This window comes from Marmota marmota, unplaced genomic scaffold (genome assembly GCF_001458135.2).
Source record: "Marmota marmota marmota unplaced genomic scaffold, marMar, whole genome shotgun sequence".
NCBI classification, from domain to species: domain Eukaryota; kingdom Metazoa; phylum Chordata; class Mammalia; order Rodentia; family Sciuridae; genus Marmota; species Marmota marmota.
Genome location: NW_026000136.1, coordinates 1,879,835 through 1,899,870, shown reverse-complemented (window position 1 = coordinate 1,899,870; position 20,036 = coordinate 1,879,835). Strand labels below are relative to the sequence as shown.

The window sequence follows — 20,036 nt, the reverse complement described above, 5'->3', positions numbered from 1 at the left end:
AGCTGAAAGCTACACGTGTCCCCACTGTGGTCTTGGAGACCTGGCTCCCTGGCCAGCGTGGTCTTCTCGGAGCTCATCAATAAAGGACTAACAGAGTGCTTTCAAAGCACTTGCACTAAAGTGGTTCACACAAGAAGCACCAGGGTGAAGGTGTCCCAGCTGCTAAGAAGCTCAGAGAAAAAGGAATATGATGGCCACACCTGTGATCTAGCAACCCAGGAGGCTGAGGCAGGAGGACTGCAAGTTCAAGTCCAACCTGGGCAGCTTTGTGAGACATCGGCTCAAAATAAAAAATAAAAATGAATAAAGGGCTGGGGTTGTAGCTCACGGTAGAGAGCCCTGGGTTCAATCCCTAGTACTGCAAGGGGGAAAAAGAGATTCAAAGATGTCACAGCAACTGAACATTTGGGAAAATAAAACTTTATTAAATCAAACATGAATAAATGGAAACCAAACCAAACCAATGCGACCTCACGCTCTATAGAATATATAACAGTTCGGGACCCAACTCCCCAGGCTGAGGAAGAGAGCCTGTAGAATGGGGTCAACATATGAGGACCCTGGGCCCAACCAGGCACACCGCCCACTCTGGACCTGCCTCCAAGCTGAGGCTGACTTTTACATTTTTACATTTTTAAGTGGTTGAAAAGGATTAAGAGAAAAACCACATTTTGTGATAGGTGGAAATGTTACACAGTTCAAATTTCGGCATCTGTGTGTGAGTTTGATGGAGACTCTGGTGCTCCTCCAGGGACATGCTGCCTGTGGCTGCTTTGACGTGACCACCACAGAGATGAGCGGTTGTGACCTCAGGTTATACGACTTGTCTACAGGATTTTCTTAAAGACTCTAACTTAATATAAAGGAAAAGACTGACTAGATTATGTACACTTAAACATCAAAAACTGCAGCTAAGCCAGGAGCAGTGGTACATGCCTATAATCCAAGTGGCTCAGGAGGCTGAGGCAGGAGGATCATGAGTTTAAAGCCAGCCTCGGCAACAGCGAGGTGCTAAGCAACTCAGTGAGACCCTGTCTCTAAATAAAATACAAAATAGGGCCAGGGATGTGGCTCAGTGGCCAAGTGCCCCTGAGTTCAATCCCCAGTAACCGCTCCCCCTAAAAAAAAAGTTGCCACTAACAGAGCAAATTCTGGAAAGAAGAGACATTCCCTCACTACCTCCACCTATCCCAACACCCAAGTAAGACCACCATCTTGTTAGAAGTTAGGATCTGCGGTTTGGCAAAGAGGGACAAGGGATGATGGGGGCTGGGTGAGACTTGGCTGTGTTCTCCTCTTGACCTAGTGTTGGAGGTGGGATGCCCAGTGAGAGGTGCATATGCTATGTAATACATACATATATTTTGCAAACTTTTAATGTTATATCCTTTAAGTATTTTATTTTTTAGTTATAGTTGGACACAATACCTTTATTTTGTTTATTTATTTTTATGTAGTGCTGAGGATCGAACCCAGGGCCTCGCACATGCTAGGCAAGAGCTCTACCACTGAGCTACAACCCCAGCCCAATGTTATACCCTTCAATAATGAGTTTTAACATCCAGTACACCGAGAGAAGCACCCTCCACAAGCAGTAATGTTCAGCTAATTCTACGTAGGGTACCTGACACAACTTGAGGCCACACTGGACATGGCTGTCCAGTTTTGTCAGAACTAGGACCTGGCCCAGGCAGGGTGCCTTGGTGCCACTCACCTGCTGGTGTAGCCCGTGACGGGGTTCCAGCGCTGGTTCTCGTAGATGTAGACACTCTTCACGTCCGACTGTGTGTAGATGTTGCTGGTGCTGCTGGCCAGGCCTGGGGAGAGAGGAGGCCCCACGGTCCTGAGGCCCCAGCCTGCCTGGAAGCCTGGATTTCCCTCTGAAGCTCCAAAAGGCACTCAGAGATAAGGTGGGGAGTGGGGTGGACCCAGGCAGCTGAGAGGGTCAGCAGGCTGCTGAGTGAGCCTCCCAGGGCCTGTCTGGCTTGGGTGTCTTGTCTGGGACATGATTATTCTGGGGTTGCACAGCCTCAAAGAGAAGAACCTCCCGCGCACACCCCTCCCACACTCCACCTCATGCTCTGTCCACAGCACAAGGGCTGTGGCGTGGAGGGCTGTGGCGTGGAATGTTCTGTTTCCATATTTGCTTCTGCCTCCACTTTCCACAGGCCGACCAGGACTCAGAGTTTGGGCCACTGGGAGCCTGGGTCCTGGAGCTGCCCTGGCGCACCCTGAGGTCTCGCCTGTGACACGAGGGGCTGAACACGTTAGAGGTCCTGGCAGCTGTATCTAGAACCTTCAAGACCCTCTGCTCATTCTTGGAGGGCGTCTTGGAGGCGAGGCCTGGTCTTCTGACTCTCATGCCCCGTGGCTTGGCCTGAACTATCCTCTGTGGAGGCTGGCAGTGGTGAAGGTCACCTGTCAGCCAGCTCTTAGCCAAGTGTCAGTAATGGGATAGCAGCCCTGGCACCAACAGGGAAGCCAGAGGGGATTAGAGGAGGGAACACCTGGAGAGGCTCGGAGGAGGGCCCGGGAGCTGGTCCTGCCAGCCACAGGTGCTCAAGCCGCCTCACCTTGGAAGCAGCCTCCACCGTAGCCACCTGTGTACACCCAGGCTGTATGGTCGTAGCCGATGCCCCACACCACGCCGCGGCTGTTGGCCTCCACCACCCGCAGGTGGCCTCCCATCTGCCTCCAGAACCTGGAGGGCCGAAAAGGCATCTCAGTCCAGTTTGTCCTTCCACGTATCCTGGGCCTTGTCTTTTGGCCTCTTGTGGACAAGGTATTCTCCAAGTCCTGTATCCAGCAGAACTGATAAAGCACTTGGCCTCCCCTTTTGTGTTAACCAACACTAAAGAGGGCCGAGGAACTCTGGGCAGGGGCTTGTCCTCCAACCTTTGGGCTGAACTGATAAGGGTGGACACCACCTGCAGGCTAGGGCATGGGGAGGGGCTGTGGCCAGGCTTGAGGTCATGGCAGAGGACAGGAATGCCTAACCATCTGCAGGGGCAATAGCAAGACCAGCAGCTGGGTCAGCTTCCTGCAGCCTGAGGCCACATCCCTGTCATTACACGGTGTGGGGCACACATGGCTTCAGTGAGCATACAGGATCCCATCCCCCCATCCATGGCAGGGGTTTCTGGGCTCCCTGTGACCCGCAGTAACTGAGCCCAGAGCCTGATCAGGAAGTGTCCCCTACTGATTCCTCTCAGGGCTCAGTTCACACCATGGCACTCAGTGACCTCATTCCCTCTTGTGGCTTTAAATGCCCCCAAAGAGCCATCCTGAGCCAGCTTGAGCCTGCTCCAGGCCTCCCAGCCACTAAGCCCCACGTCTTCCCACACACCACCAGCTGCCCCACACCTGACTGCCCAACCCCCCAGCTCTACTCCAGGACCACCCATTATTCTCCCTCCTTTGCCTCCACAGCCTGGGTGCAGGGGCTCAGCAGGAGCTAGAGGTGGCTGAGCACCCAGAGTCTGTGCGCTGGCTGGTAAGTCTGGCTTCTCTGGCCTGGGAGCCCCTGCAGAGTGCAAGCTAAGCCTGGTCACCTCACTCCATGTTCCCTGGGACATTCTGTGACTGCCTAGTGGGTGGCACTGACCTGTGCTGGGCCCATACTTGAATGCCTGGCAGGGTGGGGATCTGGAGACCAGCCATGGCTCTGACTGGCCCTGCATGGGCTCCAGGTCTTCCTGACCCCTACTTCTGGAACCACAAGTTCTGCGTGCTCAGGGGAAGAGCAAGGCCAGGCCCCAGGTCCACTCACATCTGGTCACAAGGCAGCAGGTGCTCATGGGCCTCCAGGTCTGGGCTGGGCTCACTCACAAAGATGTCTCCCTTGCAGGTAATGGACCAGATGGCCTGTGGGGATGGGCGGCCTTGGACCCTCCGGCTCTCACAGCAGGACAGGCTGAGCAGGGCGAGCTGTTGTGGAGATATGGCCAGTTACTCTGGGGTAGGCGGAGGCCTGGCTGCCCCTTATCCCCTGGCCCGTGGGACCCCCACTCACTCACCCAGTCATTCATGTCCTGCTCGGTGGCAGCAGCCAGGCGCACGGGCCACCTCTGCCGTGTCCTCTCAGGAGTATATAGGGCAAAGGAGTGCTTGGCCTCATTGAGCACTGGGACCAGCACTGTCACCTCATTGAGGAACACATGAAGGTACTGTTGGAAGAGGAGCACAAGGCAAGGCTGTCACCTTGGGGACAGAGGAGCCTCAGGGCAGTGCTGGGGCTCCAAGCAGCAGGGACCCCCACTGTGGTCATGGGCAGGGATGGGCCACCCTCATTCTAGAGCTCTTCCCTGGCCTGCTGGTTTCAATGGCAGCCACAGGGCCCAGCAGGTGCCAGTACTGAAACTTCACTTTGTAACAAATGCTTTGGTGACATTTTTTTTTTTTTTTCAGTACAGGGGATGAACCCCAGGGTTGATCTACTACTGAACTACATTCCAGTCTATTTTATTTTTTTGAGACAGGATCTTACTAAGTTGCCCAGGTTAGCCATGAACTTGTGATCTCCCTGCCTCAGCCTCCAGAGTCACTGGGATTACAGGAGCGGCCACTGTGCCTGGCCTTAGTGACATTTCAAAGAAATCCTTTTGGGTGTTGACTGCCTGGCACATAGCAGCTGTCAGGAGGACGGTTGACCTCATCTTCCCTAGCCTCACTTCTCGGTTAAAAAACTAGTTGACTATAAATGGCTGTTGGAGGGAGGACAGTGGCTCTAGGAGCTTGCACATGCGCGTACATGCAGAGGCACCCAAGTCTACCCCTGGCATGAGTAAGACTGAGCACCCTGTGAGCTGGCCAGACTGGAGTGAGCACCGGGGACTGCCCTGCACCCCCTCTCTGGGAAACCCTGTCCCTTTATGATGCCGCCCCAGCCCCCTGCCGTTACCTTCTTCTCCTCATGGACCACGTAGTAGATGAAGAGGATGCTGTCTCGAGCCCCGTCATGCCCCGTGAACTGCTCCAGGGCCACGCGGACGTCCACCCACTTGTGGGGCTTCCAGTCACACCACCACTGCAGGGCCCCGGTCTTCACCCACACTGACTGTCACATGGGCATCCAGGACAGTAGGGACACCATCACAGGCAGGCCCGCAGACCCCTGGCCTGTGTGGGCCCCCTACTCCCAGCACCCCTGAGCTTCCTTGGGTCCCAGTCTCTGCTCTGGTGATGAGGGGCTCCTGCCCAATGCTCCCAACCCCCACCCTCCCAGCTGGCCCTTTTCCCATCGGTGACAAGTCACAATGAGGCACTGGACCCCATCTGAGCTGCCTCTATATGAGCCCTAGTTTTCACATAGCCAGTGGGACGGGCACTGTTAGACCACGTTCTGGATGAGGAAACTGGGGCTCAGGGAGGATCTGAGCTGGTGTCAGGGAATCAAACCTGTGATGTAAACATGGCTTGCCCTGAGCTGAGGCCCAGATTTGAATGCAGACTGGAAGCTTCTGCACAAGATGAGCCCTGGCCGGCCTCGGGCAGCCAGGTTCCTCCCTCCTCAGCCCATCTCTGGGCCTTGCAGGGCGCTGCTCTGCCTCGGGGGCACGTGAGCCATGCCAGGTGGGCCCCATTGAGCAGGGTATGGTGTCTGCAGCTCTCTCCAGACTCATTTCAACAAAACACAAGACCCTTGGGCACTTGGGGTTCTGGGATAGAATGTGAGGATTTGCTTCTCACCTCCCCCTGCTCCCTCCTGGGGTCCTGCATTTCTGGGCCCCAGGACCCACACAGTGCCCTGAAGGCAGTGAGGCCCCAACGAAAGTCCTTCAGGATGGGTGAATAAAGGACCTCATCTCCTGATCTTTGATCCATCCTGGGGCCTGGAAGCCAGGCTGTGTGTCCGCAATGGCACGGACAGAGCCACCGATGCTCCTCTGCCCCACCTCAGGGGTGAGACTCAACAAAAGCCTGCTGAGAAGGCAGCTGGGCCCCACCTGCTCCACGGCCTGCTCGTAATGCCGGAAGTTCTCCAGCTCCCGCTTGGTCCTTTCTGTGAGCTGCTGGAAGATCTGCTTCCTCCAGGTGGCGGTTTGTGCTGGCGTGATGGACAGGGACAGCGTCTGCACTGAGGGAGACAGGCCTGCAGGAGGCCGCAGTGTCACCCTGCCCACAGCGAGGTAGGCAGGAGGCCAGGATTGCTCCCCCGCCCCCCACCCCAATCGGCCGTTTCTTGCTAGAAAGCTCCAGTCTCTGTAGAATGTCCTGTGAGCCCTCCTCCCACCATTTGCTCTCATGAGCAAGTTACTGTCCCCAGCCAGTATTAGGAGAGGACCGGGAGAAGGCAGGGAAGCCCAGCTGCTGGCTTCCTTCCCCTGGCCTCCCCAGTGGATCTCTGATGGCCACAGACTGACCCAAGGGCTCGGTCAGCACTGCTGAGACCTGGGCATTCAGGCAGGACGATGGGCCTGCTCCAGCCCCAATTCATCCATGCCCACTCCCCTCAGGTGCACCTCCTGGGACACCAGGTCCTACCGATTCGACAGGGCCCCTTACCAGACTGGACAGTGAACCACTTGAGCACGGAGCCTGCCTCCACTGCACAGCCACCTCCTGACACCCAGGCCCATAGCAGGTGGTCATCCGCCCCATAGGGCTCCTCCAAGCCCAGGGTGAAGAGCCCCAGGGAGGCGAGGCCCGTGGGTTCAGGGAGGCCAGCAGCTGAGTGGTTGGGAGCCTTCTTGGGCTCCTTCAGGTCAATGTTAGTCCAGGGCAGCTCAGCTGGGCGCCCACTGGGACCAGTGGCCTGAGTGGGCTCCCCTCTGCCCACCACTGGGCAGGCATTCTCCACATCACACTCTGCAGTCCTGCTGGCCCCAGGGTCCAAGGCTGAGCTCTCATTGGGGTTCTGGGGATTGTCCAAAGACTCCTTAGGGAGAGGCTGTTCGGGGTCCCGTCTCTCAACTTCTGAAGAAACGTCAGTGTCGTGGGATGCAGAGTCACTACTGGCCCTCACTTCATCACCAAAGAAGCAGCCAGCACTGGGGACAGAGCAGGGGAGATCATCATTCCATCGTGGGGGGTGCTATCCCACCGTGACCACCTACGTGACCTCAGGAGTCACAACCTCCCTGAACTCCTGTCTCTTCCTCTGCACAATCCCTGCTTCCCAGGGAGCTGAGACACCTGGGCCTCCCCCCAGATCAATCACTTCAGTGTGCCTGGGGGTGAAGATCTGGGATGAGGATCTTTTTCACTGTGTAAAACACACCATTTTAAAGCATTCAATTCAGTGGCACTTAGTGGACTGACAATGTTGTACAACCTCATTTCTTCCGAGTTCCAGAACTTTCTCATTGCCCAAATGGACACTCTGTACCCACGAGGCAGTCACTCTACCCTCCGCTCCCTCTACCCACAACTCCTCTGGCAACGTGTTATCATTATGGAATTGCCTGTTCTGACATTTCATATACATTGAACCAAGGGACCAACGTGTGGCCTTTCGTGTCTGGCTTCTTTCACTGAGGACCATGTTTTCAGTGTTCATGCCTGTGGTGCCATGTGTCAGATCACCATTTCTTTCATTGCCCAATCACTGCTGGTTGTTGGGCTAGTTCCATCTTTTGGTCACTGTGACTAATACTTCCATAAACATTCCTGTACAAACTTTTGCTTGAACACTTGTTTTCAATTATTTAGCTATAAAACTAAGAGTGAATTGACTGGGTCATGTGGTCATTCTTTGTTTGACTTCTATGCCCTACCACCCCTGGGTCACCTGAGGAGGCTTGACGAGCTGCCAGAGTGGGACCGGTCACACTCTCGGGTGGCAACAATAGCCTTCCATGTCTTCCCACTGAGCTCACTGGGGGTGACGCCCTGCCGGAAGTACACAGCTCGGTCCTCACAGCTGATGCCCCAGACCTGGAACAGAGACGCTGCTCAGAGGAGTCTGGTGTAGACTGGGGGTGTGCAGGGAGGACAGGTAGCCAAGGAAGCACACACCTGCAAACGCAGGCAGGAGCTGCGCCTCCCCGTGGTGTGCAGTGGGTGTGTGCATGTGTGTTAGGGATGGGGAGGTTGGTGGGGTGGGTGTGCAAAAGTCCAGTGTGTAAGAGGAGCCCCGCAGGGGTGAGGTGGGCTGAGCTCAGCAGCAAGCTCAGGGGATGCAGGGCCCCAGTCCTGGCTCCTCGACCTTAGGCAGACCAGGAGCTTTGGGAGCTTCGAGTGACAAGGTCCACAGACAGTGGGGCTGTGCTGGGGTGCAAGGTCCGCCTATGACACTATCTTCAGTGTGGCCTCTGGTGGGAAGCTGATCCCCAAGAGAACTTCCATGTTCTTAGGGGTGGGGGCGGGGTCAATCACCTCACAGCAAGGATCTGTGCCCTTTGAATCTTAAAAAGTACCCAAACCTATTTGTTAATAAGGAGGCCACACTGTCAGATGATAGGACAACACTCATGAGAAGCAGAGTCCAGAGTCAAAGTTGGAGGTCCATTCCAACCCCACTTTGTGTCCATCCACCTGATCCCCCAAGTATCTTTAAATGACACCTTCCAGTCTCTGGGTCACACACACACACACACACACACCCCAGCAGATCCAGGCTCACTGATCTGAGGGACCTTAGGAAAGTAACTCCAGGACAAATAGAGACTCCAGAACCCTGAGGGAGCCAGTCCCCGGGGCCGTCCAAGGCGGAGACTCACTGCATCAAGCGTGAGGAGCCCGTAAGTGAAAAGGATGTGAGATGTGGGGCAGGAAGGGTGGGGGGACCCGGGGGCCGTGAGCACACCTGGTCATTGAGCCCCACGTTCACCATGACCATCTCGCCAACCATCTCGATCCAGCTGGTGCCACAGGGATTGTGAGAGTTGACACCCCTTCGGAACCATACCTGGAAAAGTCCAAAATAAATAGCCTCCCTGGAGGACATGGAGCAGAGGGCTTTTCCTAAGGCTCAGGAAGAACAAATGAATCATCTGACCTTTGGCTCAGGGCTCTAAATGAGCAGGGCACATGGTGAGAAAGGAGACGCTGATGCACGTCTATCCTCCCCCATCCTGCCCTGTGTCCCTCTCGGCACCATCCTACCTGACCTCTGCTTCCCCTGTCCTGTAGCTTCTCATCTATTCTCTGCCCTAGCATGCGGAAAAAGTCTTTTAGGAAAACTAGTTCTTTATAAATTCATTTTTAGAATAAATACCCTATTTGGGGTCTACTTTTACTGTTATATAACATAGTCTCTTTAATGTTAACTTTTTTCATGTTGACTTGTAAAAATATACACAGTTGAGGCTAGGCACGGTGGCACAGGCCTGTAATCCCAACAGCTCAGGAGGCTGAGGCAGGAGGATCTCGAGTTCAAAGCCAGCCTCAGCAACAGCGAGGCACTAAGCAACTAAGAGAGACCCTGTCTCTAAATAAAATACAAAACAGGGCTGGGGATGTGGCTCAGTGATTGAGTGCCCCTGAGTTCAATCCCTAGTACCCCCTCAAAAAATATATATTGGGCTGAGGATGTGGCTCAAGCGGTAGCGCACTCGCCTGGCATGCGTGCGGCCCGGGTTTGATCATCAGCACCACATACAAACAAAGATGTTGTGTCTGCCGAAAACTAAAAAAATAAATATTAAAAATTCTCTCTCTTTAAAATATATATATTGCTACAAAATTGAACTGAATTCCCCCAGGCCTACCTGGCCCCACAGCTCACCTGGTGGTCATCCTCAACCCCTACCCCGGACCAGCTGTCCCCTAGGGCTGTTCTCACCCACTATGGATGGTGGCCTGTATGGGCCCCCGTCAGTCTCAGACCCACTGGATCTTGATCTAGTAGCGCTCACATGTTCTAGAATTCCTGAGGTGGGGAGGGGAAGGGTTACATGAAAAGACCCTCAAACCCCTCTTATAAAAATTTCTGGAGAATCAGCTGTCGTGCCAGCTACCTGGGAGGGAGGCCAGGGCAGGAGGACGGCTTGAACCCAGGCAACACAGCAAGAGTAGCCAAAAGAAAAAAATATATACTAGAATATCTAAAATGTCTCTTAAAGACCCAAAGAAAATGAGCAGTCAAATGTTTGTCTGAAGACTGAACAAACTCTGATGTAAATGAAATTTTTGCTTTTTTTACTCTAAAGGGGACAATGTGAGAGTCTTGGAAGTCATGATCTGTGGAAAGTGGGGTGCTTGGGACATGCTGGGGGGACAGTGCTATACTTTTTCAGGCTGGGCGTAACCTGAGGATTGGGGGCCCTTGGCCCTGGGGATACAGACTCAGATGTGAGGGCCACCAAACTCCTGGGTGCTAGGGGATTCCCCTTGATGTGTGGTTGGAAAGAAATCATGAAAGTAATCTGAAACTGGCTAACCTTACTGGGCTTGCCACTGATAGAATACAAATAAAAGCACTGGATAGGAAAGGCCAGGCATCCAGCTCACGGGGCTCTGGCAGATCCGCTTCGGGTTATTTGAAATGCTGGGCCCCTAAAGTGATACATGTAGTTGTTCTGCATCGCAATATCCCCTGTGGGCGAGGGGAGAGATGCAGGAACATCTCAGGATGCGCCAATTTCACAGTGCTTGGCTGATGCTAGATTTATGCTCAAGGGCTTGAACCATCCTGACCTTCAACATGAAATGGCACCCCCAGCCCGCAGCATTCCCCATCTTACTTTCCGGTCTTTAGTGACAGCCCAGACCACGCCGACGCCCACGGAGATGTGCATGGTCCCATTTTCAGACCCAGGAGGCTCCACTATGGACCAGAAACTTCCTATCAACCCCAAAAGAAACCCCAGGCACTTCCATCAGCCAAAACGCTGGGGAGTAAGCGCCCTCACCCCACTTCCCATTATGGGGCACAGGGCCAGTCCTGAGCTACCCACCTTTGGGACTGTTCCTGTTGATTCCTTCCCGGACCAGGGCCTGCCCCTCCCAGAGGGTGGCCCACAGGAGGTCATGGGGCCCACAGCTGATCTGGACCACCTCCCCGGGGGTGTCCACCAGGGACCACCAGGAGCCTTCCGGGTTGGAGTGGCTGACATCCTCTCGGTACCACACCTGGAAGAGCAGATCACAGCACTCGCATCAGCATCTCGGCACACTCACATAGGTGGCACACGGGGATCTCTCGTGTGCCCACATATCTGATGGTATATATTTCCCTCCCAATTCTTCATTGCTGGTGAAGTTAATGACTCCAACGTGGTGAAAAAATTTGTAAACCCTGGATTTCAGTGGCCCTGGTGGATGGGCCTGTTCTGTTCATCTGCCTGTGAGAACCCTCTACCCAGCACCCGCTACCATCTAGCCTCAGGCGTGCAGCTGGCCTGGGTGTCCTGTGCCCCCTAGTGGTGATATGCTCCCAGAACACTGGTCTCTAGGGGAAGCCAGAGTCCCAGAGGACAGCAGGAAAACCCCCCAGTTCAATTTAAACAAAATCTACAATGCCCACTTCTTTTGCTCCTTAATCTGAACAGTTAAGACTGAGCAACTCCCGCATGTCGTCCAAACTATTAGGTGCACTTCATCTGGAGGAAGCTGTACACCTCTGCTGGGTCCAGGGAAGGCTGGTGATTCCTTCCAAGAGCAGTGTTCAGACTGGGATCCCAGTCCCCCAACCCTGCCCACCCAGGCTTTCAACAGACCCTGCAGGACAAGGACTGGGAAGTCCCCTTCCACCACCAGTGGTTTCAGGGTACACCTGCCTCCCTCGTTCTTCCTGGAGCACAGGGTCCCTGTGCCACCTCTTACAGACCACAGGAGTGGTCAGCCACTCTGGCTCGTGGCTGCCATTGAGGCATAAACACTGCTCTGTGGCCCCTGTCCTCCCCACTCTTTACATCCAAGTGGGCAGGGTCCCTGCTCCTTCACCCTGCCTGGTCTCTCATCACCACCATTCAACGGGGCTCAGAGGAAACACCTGTGGTTAACCTAAACCTGGGCCCAACATGACCCCAGAGGTGAGCCTGCTAAAAATACTCTGCTTTGACTGTTCCCAAGCCAGCAGGAAACTTGTGGTCAATTTGTGGTAAGAATTACTGCACAATCATAAAATATAATCTAAAATGATAAAAGAAAATGATAAAAGTGTTGGGTGCTTTTTGCTCGGGACCATCTGTGATGCTGCTGCTGCTGGGGTGGGTTTAATTCTTTTGCTTAATTTACAAACTCCCTGAGAAAAGGATCCTCTCTCTAAACATCTGCCCCCCAACATCTATCCACCCACACACCCACCACCTATCTGTCCAACGATCAACTACCCATCCATCCACCTACCTAACCATGATCCATCTACATGTCTTCCCCTCATCCATCCATTCATCCACCATCCCTCCACCCACCACCTACCTGTCCACCCACCCATAATCCTTTCATCTACCCACCTACCATCCATCCATCCAACTACCAGCCACTCATCCACCCACCATCCATCTACCTGCATATTACCACCTACCCACCATCCATCCACTGCCCACTCTCCACCTACCCACCCACCATCCCAACTGCCCACACACCCACCCAGGCGTGATGGTCCCAGTGACTGTGGGAGGCACCACAAAGGCGCTGGCAGGGGGCCCAGAATCTGCCTAAGGAGACAACATTTTTGGCACCTGAGCCCAAGGTGGGCTTGGAGGACAAGCCAGGGCCAGGCATGGGATGGAGACCAGAGGTTTCTGGGAATAGTGAGACGCAGGGACCCACAGACAGGATGCACAGGAAGGGGGCCTGTGGGGAGCCTGTTCAGCAAGCCAAGCCTCGGCTCCAGGGAACAGAGGTGGGAGGTCCCAAGGGCATCCCTCCTTCCTCCACCTCAGGGAGCCTCTGTCACACCCCAGGCTGGCCTCCCTGGTGCTTCCCATGCAGAACACAGAGAGGTGTGGCCTTACCTTTCCCTGCAGAGACACAGCCCAGACTGACAGGCGGCCCACGGGCTCCTCTGTAATCTCCCATCCCCCGACAGAGAGGTCATTAAAGGGGTCAGGGAGTTCCTTGGGGTCATCCTTTGAGGGGATCTGAAATGAGGAGGTGAGAAGCAGTGGCTGTCACTACCTGGGCAGGCCCCACATAGCACCGTCTCCTGCCTGTCCCCGACTCCCAGCACATGATTTCCATTCTCAGCTTGGCCCACAACAGCCCGACTTCAGGAAGGAGGCAGCCACAGCACTGCAGGCCCCTGGCCCTGGGTCCCCTCTTCCCTGCCCTATCTGTCACCAGGCCTAGGCCATCCCTGAATGGCACTGCTGCTCCCCCGTGAAAGGCAGATATGCCACGGGGTCTTAGCCCTGGCTTCCCAGTGACCTCACTGTGTGACTCTTCTCTAGAATGGGGCTGGTGGCAGAACACAGCCCTGCAGGTGCAAACCCTCCACAGATACCCTACTCTCCTGGCTTCTCCCAGCCCAGCGGCCAGCGGGCTGGGCTGGCACCCGTGAACGCTGAGGCCAGGCCTCCGTCCCTGAGTTGGAGGTTCCTTTGGGTCAGGAGAACAGCACTGAAGCTTCCGGTACCTCCCTTGGTGGGGGAGAGGAAGCCTGGGGGGGGCGGTTCTCTGAGCTCCTGGGTTGTGGCCTGGCTTAGCTCCCTGCGTGGCCATCTCCCAGATGAAGGGATATATGGTGCAGGAGGTTCTGGAACTGGAAACAGCTCCAAGGAAGGACCCAGGGAGGGCACGGTGTCCCCTTGTGCACAGGCAGGGGTTTGGGGATGAGGCTTCCTTGACCCTCCTGCCAGGGGTCACTGTCCCCAGAACCCATGCCCACACCATGCCCAGTCAGGAGGACCTTGGCCCAGGTGTCCCGGGACTTGTATCTCCTGTACCGGATCCACTTCCGTCGCCGCACGCACGAATTCCATTTCTTGTCTCTCGTGTAGGTGGCGGGAAAGTCAATGGCATACGTCCACCCCTGAAATGCCACGGTGGGAACTCTGTAAGGCTCGGGGGGAAGTAATCTGAAGAGCCAGGGAAGGTGGGGAGGGAGAGGAGGGAGCAGGACCTGAAGCAGGACACCCCACACAAGCAGGGGTCAGACACCACTGGGAAGAGCAGCACTACGGGGACAGGCTGGGGCCAACCATCCCTCCCCCAGGGGCAGCCACGATGGGTACTGAGTTCACCTACCCCTTTTTCGGTGGGTTCCCCTCCAAAATTCTCATCCACGTACCAGTCTGACTCCCACTCCCAGTGTGGCGAGGGTAGCGCCACCCCATCCAGCGGCCGGTGTTGGAGCCCACTCACGTCACTCCACTGCCAGCGGTCACTTGGCAGGAGCTTCTCGCAGAAGCCACCCATGGGGTTCCAACGCTGAGGCCAGAGACACAGAGATGGCCTTAGGCCGGAGCCTGCCAGGAGGGGACCCAGGTGGGCAGGGCCCCCTCTAGGTCCAACAGGTCCCTCCCCAGCAGAGCCCCCCCCTCTTATCTCTGGCATGGAAGATTAGTGAAAGGTGTGCACTGGGACTCGGGAATCAAGGACCTCCTGCCACTCTATCAAAAGTCAGTGTGTCAAGTTGGGCATCGTGGCGCATGCCTGTCATCCCAGCAGCTGGGGAGGCTGAGACAGGAGGATCCTGAGTTCAAAGCCAGTCTCAGCAACAGCAAGGTACTAAGCAACTCAGTGAGACCCTGGCTCTAAATAAAATACAAAACAGGGCTGGGGGTATGGCTCAGTGGCCAAGTGCCCCTGAGTTCAATCCCCAGTACCCTCCAAAAAAAGTCAGTGCATGAGGGCCAGACGTGGTAGCACATGCCTGTAATCCTAGCAACTCAGGAGGCCGAGGCAGGAAGATCCCAAGTTCAAAGCCAGCCACGGCAACTTAACAAAACACTAAGCAACTCAGTGAGACCCTGTCTTTAAATAAAATACAAAGAAAGGCTGGGAGGTAGCTTAGTAGTTAAATGTCCCTGGGTTGAAACCCAGGTAACAAAAAAATAAAAAAAAAGTCAGTGCATCAGCATGGCCCCACTGGAGAGAACCCACCCATAGCCACAGCCACAGTACTCCAAGAGGAAGGAAATAAAAGGCACGAGCCAGCCCGGCTCCGGTGGTTCTCAACACTGCTAGAGCCCGCCCTCCTGCAGACCCAGTCTGTTCTGGCAAAGACAACAGGAGCTTCAGCCCCACCAGCTCCCAATACGTGGATTTTAAGTACAATGAAGAAAACAAATATGGGGACTGGTGGGGAGGCTGGGGCCTCTGTCTCTTCTTTGGTTCATTTTAACCGATAACCCAGGAATCCGACAACCTTAGCTACGGCCCTCCATGGGCCACTACCTGATTCTCATAGGCCTCCTCTCGGCGGCGGATGGGGACATCGTTGGCGCACATGTACAAGTAGACCTGGTTGTCGCACGCAATGCCCCAGCAACACTGCGTGGCTGCGCTGACCCGCTTGAACTCCAGCTGGGCATCCTTGCACAGTTCCCAGTACTGGCCGGCCGTGGACAGAGTGTATACTCTCCCAAAGAGGTCCACCGCCCACAGCACTGAAGTGGGCATGGTGTCGGCGGCTGGAGGAAAACCGGTGGCAAAAGAGAGAGTGTCAGTGTCCTGGTCCCCAGTCCAGGCAGGACCTGGGAGCCCTCAACAGACGGCCTCGTGCCACAGATGGCTCCATGAGGCGCAGGGAGGAGTTGGTGTTCACCCCACAGATCAGAAGCAGAGCCCCGCTTCCAGCGTGGACCGGTTTTTTCTTTCTTTGCCTTTTCTTCCTTTTCATTATGAGGATTTTTTTTTTCAAACAGACAGAAAAGTATAAGAAAAAAATATGTAATATCCATGTGCATACGTCCCCAAATCAAGACCCTTTCCAGTTCTGTTACAGTCTCTTCAGAAACTATATTCTTTCAAAAGAATAAATGAAGTGTATAGATTTGGTGGAATCCTGTCCTCCCCTGAGCTGCTCTCACTGTGACACTCCTATCTGGGTTTGGTGAAGGGTGTCCACACAGCCTGGCTATCCTAGCCAGAGCTGTGCAGGGTCCTCAACAATGTCGTCATCCATCCTGTGCCTGTATCATCTGACTGAATTCTCACAAGGTAAGAAGGTCACTATGTTCCTACTCTTCCGCCAGAATTCAGGTCCTGGGTCCATCACTTTCTAGTGGCATCGAAAGCTAACATGTCCATGCCTGGACTTGCCAATGTTTAGGTCAGTGCTAATGGGTAGGGGCCAGGTGACTCTGTGAACTCTAGGACCCAAAGGTCCTCTCTTACCCTCCTTTTCTTCCTTTCTTCTTCTGCCACTCTCCACCCCTTTCCTCTCTTTCTTTCTTTTTTTAAAGGAGGAAAGATGTTTTGGCTCATGGTTTCAAAAGTGCAGTCCACTTAGAAGAAGTGATGGCCACTCAGAAGTTGGCCATGTCCATAGCTCTGGGCCCCAGGTGAGACAGAAATCATGGTGGAAGGGTGTGGCAAAAGAAAGCAGCCCAGAATAAGACAGCCAGGAAGCAGAGAGCTCTGTTTGGGGTGGCCAAGATCTGCCACTGACTGTCCCCCCACCCCTTGGCTGCTGCTCCTGGGGGTAATTCCTGGAGTTCTAGCTTCTGGCAGGAGCAGGCTTCCTCCTACCAGGGCCACAGAGCCAGAGCAGTGCAGCCAAACATGCAGTGAGGGGCTGAGGCTTGAGGGTAGTAGGGAGTCACCACAAAGGGCCCTGTCTGACTGGGTGGCTCCCAGATCCAACCAGGGAACACTGTCCTCAGGCCAGGAGAGAGAAAAGCCAAAGACAAGCTTACCTCCCATGGGGTTTGGAAACTGGAGCTATGAGGAGACAGGTTTATTTAGGTGGTCAAGGCTGGGCCCTGCTGTCCCACCCCTACAGCATGCCAGAGGCACCCCCATTGTAGAGATGCCTGGAGATAGGACATGCTGAAACAGGAGCATCTGCCGTGGGCAACACAGGCTCTTCTGGAACACAGTGGGTCTGACAAACACGAAGAAGAGTGAAGGTTGAGAAGGAAGTGATGGAGGGGATATGGAACAGGAAATGGGAGGCAGAACAGAAGCCAAGTTCCTGGAAACACCCATGACAGGAAGTAGATGCAGAGCTCAGGAAAGGGACTGATCAGCCTTGCGAAGCAAGCCTGGGGAGACAGAGCTGACCCATAGAACTGCCGACCTCCGCAAGCCCAGGGGCGCCAGTGTCTGCCAGACACACAGACAAATCAGAACACCAGCCCTCTGGAGCCAGCTGAAAACTGTGTTGGTGTCCAGATGCCTGAGTCAGGACCCATGGTGGCCCCAGGCCACCTCACCCTTCCTCCTTGGTCAGGCAGGAAGGTTCTCTCTGATACCTTTACAATGACTAAGAAGAGTGTTCAGAACTGCCTGCACCCAGATGGCCAGGATTCGGGTCCTCACTCCATTATTTTCTAGTACCAAAAAAGTTACCTAACCTGCCTGCAACTTGATTTGCTAATGCAGAAAAGTCAGAAAGGAATAGTGACCTACTTACCTTGTGAGAATTACATACAGGCACAGCGTGGATGATCAACATCGTTCAGTGCCCAGCAAGAACTCAACAGTGTTACTAATATCATCTTATTACTTGGCATTTACTACCACAAACTGCCACTTATCTCTCATCTCATTTAAAAAATAAAAAAAAATCAAGTTCCTTTCCAGTGGGCCTGAGCCTTGGGCCTCTTCTCTTTCTCTGTCAGCACTTTAGAGGGTGGGTGTTCAACCGTTTAATGATAAACGCCTCCACCTACCTCTAATATAGACTGCCAACTCCCTGAGCCTAGACAAAACTACTCTAGGAAAGCAAAGTACTTAAAAAGTAAAGTCACAGCTGAGCACAGTGGCTCCTGCCTATATTCCCAGTGTTTCGGGAGGCTGAGGCAGGAGGATCACAAGTTCAAAGCCAACCTCAGCAACTGAGTGAGACAGTGTCTCAAAATAAAAAATAAAAAGGGCTGGGGATGTGGCTCAGTGGTTAAGCGCCTATGGGTTCAATTCCTGGTACCGTAAATAAATAAATAGTAAGGTCACAATTGGTGGGCAGACATGCAATAGAGCAAGTAAAGGGTCAACAGTATAATGAATAAGACGTGGGTATGGGGACATTCACTGTTTAATTCTTTCAATTTGGCTATATATTTGAAAATCTTCATCACAAAATGTTGGTAAAAAGTTTATTTTAAAACTGTCAGTTTCAGCCGTGCGCGGCACATGCCTGTTATCCCAGAGGCTTGGGAAGCTGACACAGGAGAGGAGAATCTCGAGTTCAAAGCCAGCCTCAGTAATTGCAAGGCATTAAGCAATTCAATGAGACTCTGTCTCTAAATAAAATACAAAACAGGGATGGGGATGTGGTTCAGTGGTCGAGTACCCCTGAACTCAATCCCCAGTACCAAAAAAAAAGTCAGTTTCAGTGTGTACAATTATTATGCACCAATAAAAAATTTTTTAAAAATAAATAAAATAGTAAGAGGGAAATGGAAAAAAATATCAGTTTCTATGGTGTCATTTTTTTTTTTAATATTTATTTATTTTTTTAGTTCTCGGCGGACACAACATCTTTGTTTGTATGTGGTGCTGAGGATCGAACCCGGGCCGCACGCATGACAGGCGAGCGCGCTACCACTTGAGCCACAGCCCCAGCCCTCTATGGTGTCATTTTAACACAATTTTGTTTGCAAAGATAGCTCACAATTCAACATGTAAGCAACCAGCCAAGTCAGACTGAGTCTGCAGGTGAAGCTCAAAGAACAGAGACTTTGACTTGTGTTTGATATACTTTCCTTTAGATAAATGACTAAGCAGTAATTTCCTTCCAGGCATAATTGAACCTTATGGGCAGTTAATGGAAGAATACTTCGCTGCAGATAAAAGAAAGAGTGGGGGTTGTGTTTACAAACTCCCTTCTAAATGGAGACCCAGACAGCAGTCACTACCCAGCTAAAGTTGACATGGGGTAAATATCCTTGGTCAGCCACACCTCCTTTCTGCCTCTGTCAATTGTTTCTAGCACCCCCAACTCCTCACATGCTACTTTCTGGCTGTGAGATGCCCAGGCAACCTGTCCTGAGTCATGGGGTCCTTGAAGGGGATTTGGAGCAGTTACCATTCTGAAATCCTGGGGCATCTTTGTTTTGTAGAAGTGGAGCAATGGAGTGCATATCTACCCAAGAAGCAGCCTTCAACTCACCAAGAACTACAAAATGAATTTGAGCTAGACCTTCAGTCAGTCTGCACCCTCAAAGCCATCTGCTTTTCTGTCTCAGTTTATACACAGGTGGCTTCAGAGACCCAAAAGTACCCAAGGCAATTGGGGGTAGAAGTGATCGAAGAAGGGACACAAAACAAGAAAGATCTCCATGCATTCACCTCTTCTGAAGCTGCCTTAGGAGCCTTCCTGAAGAGTTTCCTGCTTATTTTTTTCTGTTAAATTGACACTCTAACCTGGTGCGTACTGGGCTACCAATGCAGTTTGCTGGTTGCCAAGCGCAGAGACTGCTCAAAAGTGATATCAGGGTCCAAAAAGGTGGGAGGAAGCAACAGAACTCTCATTGTTCCTGAAGAACAGGGTCCACCCAGCTCCACCAGGCAGGTGGTGCCCTGAGTCGGCCTGGCTTTCATCCCATTTCCTGCACTTAAACGACAGGTGGTCCCCTGCACTGCCACCAGTAGCATATGTCGGGAAGCTGGGCCCTGACCATCTGCCCAGTTAATCCCATCACAAGCAGATTTGCTCCCACCGCTGCCCAGGGAGAAGGTTAGACAGGCCCCTAGAAGCTCCATTCTCTAAAACCGCGAGGCTCCAGCGATCTCTTTCTCAAATCACTCAGTCCAAAGGCCGGAGTGGGGGCGTCCTCTGAAACTGCCCCTCGGCTGGCACCTCGGCATATCCCGAATTCCCCGCGCCGGGACAGGGCGGCGCCCTCCAGGTGTGCAGGAAAGAGCACAGGTACATCCCTCCCTCCCCTTCAAGGGTCCAGGCAAACGCAGCCGATGCGGGGTCGCAGCGGCCCGACTTTCCCCGAGGGGCCGGGACTCGAGTGCCCACGACCCTGCGCCACTGCGCTTACCTGGGCCGGCGCCCGGCCAGTGGGGGTCGCAGTGGATGCTCCGCGGCTGGG

The 20,036-nt window shown here is 53.7% G+C and overlaps 1 protein-coding gene across 8 annotated transcripts in view; it reads right to left on the bottom strand.

Annotated features, from left to right (window-relative positions):
- Tecpr1 (tectonin beta-propeller repeat containing 1) overlaps positions 1–20,030 on the bottom strand; it is a 29,363-nt gene extending 9,333 nt beyond the window's left edge. For 7 of the 8 annotated variants that reach the window (XR_007341307.1, XM_015501987.1, XM_048785239.1 and 4 more), the window contains exons 1-16: positions 19,986–20,030; positions 15,226–15,461; positions 14,074–14,256; positions 13,736–13,858; positions 12,843–12,968; positions 10,839–11,013; positions 10,626–10,726; positions 8,747–8,848; positions 7,730–7,875; positions 6,505–6,989; positions 5,946–6,091; positions 4,901–5,056; positions 4,017–4,166; positions 3,770–3,927; positions 2,574–2,701; positions 1,715–1,817 (exon numbers count right to left, since the gene is read on the bottom strand). Coding sequence is in view for 7 of the 8 variants with exons in the window: in XM_015501987.1 (XP_015357473.1) it covers positions 1,715–1,817; positions 2,574–2,701; positions 3,770–3,927; positions 4,017–4,166; positions 4,901–5,056; positions 5,946–6,091; positions 6,505–6,989; positions 7,730–7,875; positions 8,747–8,848; positions 10,626–10,726; positions 10,839–11,013; positions 12,843–12,968; positions 13,736–13,858; positions 14,074–14,256; positions 15,226–15,450 (2,507 nt within the window). In the remaining variant the exon portion in view is untranslated. Of the gene's footprint in view, positions 1–1,714; positions 1,818–2,573; positions 2,702–3,769; positions 3,928–4,016; positions 4,167–4,900; positions 5,057–5,945; positions 6,092–6,504; positions 6,990–7,729; positions 7,876–8,746; positions 8,849–10,625; positions 10,727–10,838; positions 11,014–12,842; positions 12,969–13,735; positions 13,859–14,073; positions 14,257–15,225; positions 15,462–19,985 lie in introns of those variants that run through there. The other variant, XM_048785244.1, reaches the window with a different exon arrangement.
- Positions 20,031–20,036: the final 6 nt, after the last annotated feature.